This window comes from Ctenocephalides felis, unplaced genomic scaffold (genome assembly GCF_003426905.1).
Source record: "Ctenocephalides felis isolate EL2017-DRISC unplaced genomic scaffold, ASM342690v1 CF-g0.4_SCAFFOLD_01886, whole genome shotgun sequence".
NCBI lineage: Eukaryota > Metazoa > Arthropoda > Insecta > Siphonaptera > Pulicidae > Ctenocephalides > Ctenocephalides felis.
In genome coordinates this window covers 63,332,809-63,342,450 of record NW_020538040.1, presented here as the reverse complement: position 1 = coordinate 63,342,450, position 9,642 = coordinate 63,332,809, and the positions used below count along the sequence as shown (strand labels likewise).

Here is a 9,642-nt window from a genome sequence, read left to right as displayed (position 1 = left end):
ACTTTCCGTTTTTATGATTGCATATTGTTTTTACAAGAATTTTTTTTCTAAATAAAGGGAAAGAGTTTTTTTTCGAAAAATAGGAAACGCGCGACGGGTTAAGCGTCGGGCATAAGGTGCATATTCCTCTTCATGAACATTAACATGTTGAAGTTCTCGTCTGAAAGCAAGGCTCGTTTTGGTGTCAAAATGTCTTTACCCGTGGAAAACAAACGTTCAACTGCAGCGCTTGAGGGTATAGCAGTATTGTATTTAATAAATAGATTTATGAATATCTGTTTCCCGAGGAATGCCGCATCGTTGAACGAGTCTTTTGATTTCATGTCCAGCCACATTTTAATGAGACTTTGCGCTTTATTCTTTAAAGAGTTGGAGCTCTTTGGTTTTTCTATAGACTGAGTGACAGAATTGAAAAAGTCTTCTTCCTCGTCATCATCGTTGTTACTCGCATTGCTCCCTCCGCCACTTAAACTATCTCTGTCCTTCGAATTTTTCGCTACTTCTTGCCATAAGGCATCTTCTACCTTTTTCTCTATGGCGTTTAATAAGGAATTGGCTAAAGCCTATGGCTAAAGCTGTGCCGTGCGGTAAATAGTAGGTATTGGATTAACGATTAACGGACTTCTTGCATTTTAACGGAAGTTAACGTGTCCGTTAACATTTTTAAAAGTTAATCCGTTAATCAAAATGTTAACTTCGTTAACTAACGATTAACGGATTAACGAGTTAATGCCCAGCTATGTATATATATATATATATATATATATATATATATATATATATATATATATATATATATATGACTAAAATGAGAATCATCGTTTTATATGCAATATTCTTGAAATAATGCTACGTAGATATTATGTAACAAACAAAAACGAAATATAAAATTTGAACGCCGCTACCACGCAACCTAGGTATATATCGACTCAAGAAGTAAAAGTATGTACTAATATAAATATATTTTATTAAGGAATTCTTCAATTAGCTTCAATTTCAAAGTATACCAAATAGTTGAGATTATTTTTGTTAAATTGTATACAAATTAAAGGTAAAACAATGTGTATTTAAATGTATTTTTAATGTGTTTGCATATATTTTATTCAATAATTTGAGCATTCTATATTATAATTGTTTTCCATGAATAAAGTATAGTTTTCCAATATCAAATAAAAAACCCTGGATAAATTGCATTCTCAAGTCATTTTGGTCATTTGGTTCACGGCCGTCTTAAATCAAGGTAAATAGCATATTTGTATATAATTTCAACCAGACGAAATTTATTTTGTGGGTGTGTTTAAATTACGTTTGCGAGCTATAAAAATAAAATTTGAAAGTTGACATATGCATAAATGACTTGTTAACAAAGCATTAGCACCATGCCAGAAATCTTATTATCCTAATGATCTGTACGACCCTGAGTATATTGGGCGAACACGAATGTTCTAAACAGATTGTCAGTGTAATATACTATACATAGTCTGAACTTTAACTCCTTTTGTTACTTGCAATGCAAACGGCCACAGTACATGGTCTATCACAATCTCAATCTTTTATAGAATTAGACAATACATTTACTTAATTTTGTGATTATGTTCAAGTGTTTCATTTAAAATTTTACAATGAACGAAAGCGATCTTTATGTGGCGAAAGCCATAGTTGAATCACAAAAGGAAGAAAATTTAGGAGAGCCAATATCATCAGGTCCCGGCAAAACCGTAATTAGCAAAGTACACGAAAAGATAAAAACATTCAGGTAGGGTTCTTTAATGATTTATATTAATATTATTCATATTCTTAGCATCGTAAGTAACAAGTTACACATCATCATCACGAACTACTACGCGAATACCCTACTTTGTAATTCTATTTTTGCCTTTGTTTATATTCGAACACATCCGAGCAGCATCAAGTCTAATATGGGTTGTTCACACTTCAATCTGTGTAAAAATTACATGTATGTTATTATATTTGTTTAATGTTTCATTAATGGTGTAAAAGTAGTACCTTCATGTTAAAAATTCATGAAGTTTATAATACAGAATTTTACTCTAAACCATCTTTAAATTAATAATTAAACTGGTGGTGTATGGCATTGTGCCTTAAGGCAAATTGCAGGAACTTCCCGTACCGTATTGAAATGTACGAGGAATATTAAATGTTTTTAAAAAGATTAGTATAAATACTATAGCTTTCATTACTCGTGTGTTATAGATAAAATATAAGAACTTAGAAATTCGATATCCAAAAATAAATTTTTTGAAAATTAAAAAAGAAAACTTTAATTTATTTGTTTTTTCTTTCTCCAAAAACAATCGTTTAGTCAATATAAGCAGACATTCGTTTGAATCATTTAAATCAGATGCTTAGTTCTCTCAAAAATCGCAATTTAGCTCCGTATCTCCGAAACGGCTGGACCTATTTTTCTAATTAGGGCATCTCCCTATCAATAAAAATGGAATGTTTTTTGAATCATTCAAATCGGTTGATGCGTGCGCCCAAAAAATTGTCCATACATACACACACACATACATACATCAATTTTTTCTAAGGTATGCAAAAATGTTCAGAAACCTTCAAAACGTGAAGATATGCAAAAAGTTTCATTTTCGATTTTTAGACGATTACAATAACTTACTCTACGAGAAGTTAACTAGTCGCATTATATATTAGGTTGTCAAATATCTCCCTTCCGCCTTTTTGTGTTATAAACAAAGAGCAAAAAAGCGGAAGGGAGATATTTGACAACCTAATATATATATATATATATATATATATATATATATATATATATATGTATGTATATTGTTGATTGCTTTATTGCTTAAAGATATTAGACAAATTTCACCAAATTTTCTTTTAAATATATCGGTTTCAAAATGTAAAATACTGGGGTTTAGAAAATCAATGTTATGCTGAAGGTTATTTATATGTTCTGAAAGCATTGTTTTATACTGTTTTTATTTTATGAATTATTTCTATGTTGAAAGATTCTTTTGTGTAAATTTTGGCTAGTTTCGTCAATGTAAAATCCTTGGCAATTTAGACAATTTAATTTGTATACTAAATTTAGATTTTAATTTAGTAAATAATGTTGAAATTCTTTATAAAGGGTAAGGTAATAGTTCCGATTCGGAATTATAAAGAATTTCAATCGGAACTTCCGATATATATATATATATATATATATATATATACAGTGGTGTTGTGCTAATATTTTTTGTCGGAACGCTAAAATTAATAACCCGGTTCAAAAAACGGTTCTCATGTTTGTTGCGGTTCCGTTCGAAAAGGAAAGAAACAAAACCCATTTTGTGCACATATATGTATGTTTATTATAATAATAGGAACGTTTAATAAAAATTGGTTAAATTATAATTTATAAAATTTATTTATTAAATCACTTTCTGTATGTAGCGATTTTTTTTAATTTCTTTTGCCAGAACGCGTTCCGGTTCAAAAATGATTTGCCGGAACGACGTTCCGGCGCGTTTCGGCCCGACAACACCACTCACCACTGTATATAATATCTTATATATAAAATTCTTCTGTAACAGGGTGTGAATTGTTAATCCTCTTAAATTAAGGCATAGTTTGACATTAAAAACAAATGAAGACTGTCATTTCCCAAACATTTCTATTGACTTATAGGCTAAAGCAATATTAAAATATAATAAAATCATGCATATAAATAAGGAAAATGTAATGTCTACATTATTATTGCTGAAAAGCAGCTGAGATGTGCCAAAAATTAAAATAATATAAGATTTAAAGTCAACATTCGTCTGACAGGTGATGCAGTCTGCGCATGCGTCTGTCAGTGATGGCACATCAAACTTAGCATATAATTCAATTTGACAGAATATTATTTTTTAACTTTTAAATGCAGTCGTGTTTTGCCTTACTTCACAAAATCACAATACAAAAAATTCAAAAAATTATTTAGAAGTTTCATTGTGTCAAAAATTTATATGTTTGGCACTGGATACGAAATATTTACTCAAGTCAATGAAGCGTTTTGGGTCTGAATATTTTTAATGTGCTCCAATTTGCATGAAATTTTGGAATTAGGTTCATCTTACTCTCAAGTTCAAAAGTGAAAAACTTTCCGTGGGGATTTCAGTGGTGCAATTGTATTTCTTTCAAAATAACGTCGGATATCGATAAAACAACTAATTAGAAGAGAAAAATATTTTTATAAATGTTTTTCAAAAAAGAAATTACTTTCCAAGTTACTGGTTACTGAAAATTTGTTATTTTTATCGTTTTTCATCGTTTTTTTGCAAATATTTCTAAAAATATACGTTTTAACGAAAATCATGTAATGAACAAAATTATATCAATTAAAGTCTTAATAAATCGATGTTCTATAAAGTGTTCTAGGAACAATATTGGGCTAGATATGAAAATGGGTTTTATAGTACTCAAAATAAGCTTGAAAATGAGTACTTCTGCGTGTAAAATGAGTGAGTTATCATGCAGATAAAAGACGAATACAATGTTTTTTTTTCATTTAAATCAAATAGTTTATGAGTGCCATTTCCACCAAAATTAAAAATAATCGTTTTCCGTCTAGAATTAACTTGGTTTAAGAGATCTTGACGGATTCTAGAAAATACCACAACTTTAGTACAAACGATTTCCAAAAAGCTCAAGATTTCATGAAAAAAAATCTATTTATAAAAAAACAACCAATTTCTCATTATTATATCTCTAAAAGAATAAAAGATAGGGATAAAGGTATATAGATGAAAATTCAAGGTCTTTTTCTGGCTAATTCACTTCAAACATAAACTTAAGTAATAATGTATATTGAATTATTAGTAAGAAAAATGCAATTTAGATATTAAAATACTAAAAGCCAGTTAAAATATGGCAACATTATTGAAGCAATTATTTTGGGTAGAAAAATCCATGGTAATATTGTACCTTTACCGCGCATGCTATATATTAATTCTTTCTGAATTTGTTATACCTTTTAAAAGATTTCAATTTTCAACATGTGCATCTTATGCTATGACTATAAATCACAAAGGCAGACGAACATTTTTGCGTGATACATTTGGAAAATCAATATTTTAGTCGTGAATAATCAAAAAAAAAAACATTCATTTATACATCCACATCTACAGATATGACTAAAAAATTGTATAACCCTTGGCATTAAAATAAATTGAGCTATTGGAAATAAATTTGCAACATATTTTAATATTTGTTAAAAGGATAATTAAACTGTTAACTGTGGGAGTTGAGGATCATCATTTTATTTGAAGCAGTTCTACATTCAACAATCATTATTATTTTCAACTAAATGGTAAATATTAGTATATGACATTGAAAAAACGTAAATGTGGGTATACACACAAAAAACACAGATGTGGGTATATATATATATATATATATATATATATATATAATTGGAAATATAAATTAATTATATTAAATATATAAATTAAATATATAAATATTAAATTATTTAAATATATAATTAATAAACATATAGCTTCAAATAAAGTCTATCAATCTACTGTATGCAGAGATTTTTTGTTCAACGTTGGAATATGTTTGTGAAAAGTTAGTGACCAAGTCACCAATAAGTCTAAAATGAAGTAGTAATATAAAATTATGTACGTTTTGACACAATATATGCTTAATCATTCAGCAGATCATACCAAAAAGAACACAACAAATTAAGGATAAAAGATTTTCATGTAGTTTGAGTTAAGAGAACTTTTTATGTGTTCACCTTGGTGATAACTGCTGAAAGACGACACGTATCTATTGTCGAAACGTACATAATAAATACATTTCAGTTTTTTTATTTAAAGTATGTAATGTATATGTATGTGTACATATGCTCATATGCAGTGTATCGTATCATACAGTATCATATATGACAATTTATCGTGACGCATGCTCCCATGCTCTGCACCTCTGCACACTGTAGTATTCTGTACCTTGTTCGGCGCATGCATTCGGCAGCGTGGCGAGCAGGACGAGCACTACTGACAGAACATTCGAGATTGTTCGAATGTTTTTGTATGTGTGTGTTGCCAGCTGTTTCATATGTCATGACAAATAGTATAATACATTAAATATGGAAATCTTACTCTCTCGTGATTGTATCACTAAAATACATTTTAACATTTCGGGAACAGTTTAGTTAATTTCATTAGAATACAAGTGGTTTTTGTTATCAGTGCTTGTTTTGTAAATTTTTATATTCATATTTGAGTATCATTTTGTAGATATTTTTTAATGGGACGATATGCAATATTGTACATTAATATAACCTAAAATACTTTTTGCGTTGAAATCTGATTTTGGTGGATATTAGATTGAAATATGTTGTTAAGTGTAGATATGTAACATTCGATGAAGTGCGTTGCAATGAATAATCTACATTAAGCAATTATTTCTCATGGATATTTGATAAAGAAATGGCTTCCACACCCCATGCACAACGAGAATCCGAATGGTGAGTGTCATCTGCGAATGTGTTTGTGCTACGTTTTCAATGCTGAAATTAATTCAATGAATTAATCGACATACTAATACCAAATTGACTTCGCTAAAGACATATACAATTTTTTCGAACGAGATAATACAAAATATTCACGATAGTGATTGTTATTTGACATAGGAAAATGGACGTCTATATATCCATGAACAAAAAGTAGTGACAGTTGAAAATCGACAATCGATCATGTATTCATTTTATATTTTTTAATGAAATTCAAATTTTTTACAAATATTGACAAATATTTTTTTATATATTCTTTTAATAATCATTTTCAGTAAATTCTGTTGGTGAACAATTTACTAACTGTCAACATGACCATAAAGCCATCAAAGAAGTGTAATACCGCTAAAAATGAGGACAGCAGTGAATCTCAAACCCACAATTCTCAAAATACAGCAACAAGGTCACAAAATAGATCTCATACTCATAGCATTCCTTCAAATCATGCAAATGGAGAAATAGCATTATATGGGAATCACAGTAGCACATATGAAGAGCACTCTCCTAGTACCAGTAAGCGCCGTGTACGCTGCAGTCCACACCATTCCACAGCAAGATGCAAATTAAGATCAGAGAATAAAAGAGAACGAGAGCCACGTGAAACCAAAAAGAATGCTTCAAGAAATAGCAGTCCTGTGCCATCTTGTTCGGAAAAGGAGCCTAAAGCAGTCAGAGAGCAGTCGGGATATAACAGTGGTGATGAATACAGTCCAAGACCCGATCAAAGGCTTACTGAAGCTGAGTGGGAAGCTCGTGACAAGCGCTTTGAAGCTCTCATCAATGCTAGGGGCTTAGAAGTGAGGGAAATGGTTGATGATGGGGCTTGCCTGTTTCGTGCTATTTCCGATCAAATATTTGGTGATCAGGATATGCATTCTGTTGTGCGACAAAATACTATGGACTATATTTATCAGAATCGTGATTATTTTGCTCAATATGTGACAGAAGACTTCAATAGTTATGTGAATCGCAAGAGACATGATAATGTACATGGAAATCATGTAGAGATACAAGCAGTATCTGAAATGTATAATAGACCTATCGAAGTATATATATATGCAGCTGAGCCTGTTAATGTTTTCAATGCTACTGAACACAACAGTGGTTATGAGCCTATTAGACTATCTTATCAGCGCGGTTCACATTATAATTCAATTCGTAACCCATGGAAAGCTACAGTAGGAATTGGTTTAGGTCTTGCAGGCTATCATCCAGGTGAGGCTGATATCAACCAGATTAACGATGCAGTAAAGCAGAGTGAAGACTTGCTTATTGAACAGACTATGTTGGAAGATAAACTCAAAGCAACTGATTGGGAAGCGACCAATGAGGCCATAGAGGAACAGGTTGCTCGTGAGTCGTACTTGCAATGGTGCAAAGACAACGAGCGTAGGAAAAAGCAAAGCACATCACCATCTGAGAGTAGTTCTACTGTTACATCAATGGAGATTAGAGGGTCACCACGCTCTCGATCTACAACTGGCTCAGCTTCTCCACATCAATTTTCTCACAGTGCAAAGCAGAGCCATGCCACTAATCAGAGAAAATCTAATGCAACACATGATTTTATAAATCAAATGCAAATATACAAAGATTTGGTAACAATTGATTTGGAAATATACAACTGCAACGGACTAATGAAGGAAGATGTTTTGCAGAGTTATAATCAGAATCAATTTTATGATCCATACCTTTTGCGTTATGTAAATGCTGCACCCATATTACAATTTCAGAATTCAGAACCTGTATTATATTTAAGGAAACCTCGGTGGTGTGAGGAAGATGAAAGTAACTTATTACAAACAAGAAAGGGAGTGCAAAACTTTCTTCCTGTAGATATTTATGAGCAGAGATTAACAAGATCCGTTAGTCCGCAATCCAAATGTGAGCGCATAAGTCGGAATAATAGTCCTTCTGCCAGGAGTTGTGACATACCATTTGAAACATCGCGGTTAACAAGAAAGAATGTAATTGATCTGGAAAACGCTCTTTATGAAGTTATTCATAATCCTGCTGTGATATCTTCTTACAAGAAAAATGCACATTCAAATATTTATGTGCAATCAAATGATTCTACAGGAATATGCAGTGATGATGAAGTTCGAACATATAGGAAAAGAAATAGTAATGAATTGAGTGATATCATATCTGATGATGGAATCACCAAGAAACGAGCGGCATACAGTAATACCTCTGATGTGCCTTACAATACTGAGGAATATAAACAAATAGATACATTATATTGTAGAGAGAAGCATGCATCAGATAGCAGGATAATTTTGAAAAAAAATCGTGAAAAGAGAGACTGTGTATCAAGATATGGGCGTAGAATGTCTAGGAATATTGTTTACACAGAAGATTTAGACGATGATAGCGTTTCACACAATCTCAGATCTCGATCGGTTTCATGTGCAAGCCAAAAATCGTCTTATGGCTCTCAAGATAAGATTCAAAGAAAAAGTATTGTACGATCACCTACCCATTCCAGTTCTAATGCTTCTTCTCGTGGGAGTCGAAGTGGTAGTCCTATCACCGGATTGAGTTCTATTCAAGAAGATTCTGTTCCAAGTGGAGTGGCGCAGCCAATTGTTGAGAGATCGGGTTCTCCGAAAGCAGGCACTAGTAAAATGAGTGATTTTCACCAATCCCTCTATGAAGGTTTACAAGCATACGAGAGTAGTCGAACGGGTCATATGTGGGGCGAAGCAAATGATCTGCGAGTAGCCCTAGCGGCTTCGGAACTAGAATATTATGCCCAACTGAAACGAACACATGAGACGACGCGTCAGAAGCATGATCCAATGGCACCATCAACATCTCACACATCTTAAAGGAAATCTGTCATTGTTTACATTTCGAATAGTATATCACTAATGGAAGATACTGTTTTTTTTGTCAGATACCTATATATATATATATATATATATATATATATATATATATATATATATATATATATATATATATATATATGTAGGTTATTTATGTAATGTATAAATATGTAAAAAAAATATTTATTGAAATAAATATTTGTATATATATATATATATATATATATATATATATAAATATATATACTCATAGTACATTAAAACGTGTGTTTTGTTTTATATTTTTAT

The 9,642-nt window shown here is 31.3% G+C and overlaps 1 protein-coding gene across 1 annotated transcript; it reads left to right on the top strand.

The window, feature by feature from the left end:
• Window positions 1–6,166: 6,166 nt before the first annotated feature.
• Window positions 6,167–9,397, top strand: LOC113378327. Its single transcript, XM_026618862.1, has 2 exons — window positions 6,167–6,478; window positions 6,799–9,397. Exon 2 carries the CDS (start codon window positions 6,835–6,837, stop codon window positions 9,352–9,354), a length of 2,520 nt encoding a protein of 839 aa, XP_026474647.1. The 5' UTR covers window positions 6,167–6,478; window positions 6,799–6,834; the 3' UTR covers window positions 9,355–9,397.
• The last annotated feature ends 245 nt before the right edge of the window (window positions 9,398–9,642 follow it).

What these genes read in the sequence shown, in the direction of transcription:
- LOC113378327 (XM_026618862.1), top strand. Translation starts at nt 6,835, where the DNA reads ATGACCATAAAGCCATCAAAGAAGTGTAATACCGCTAAAAATGAGGAC.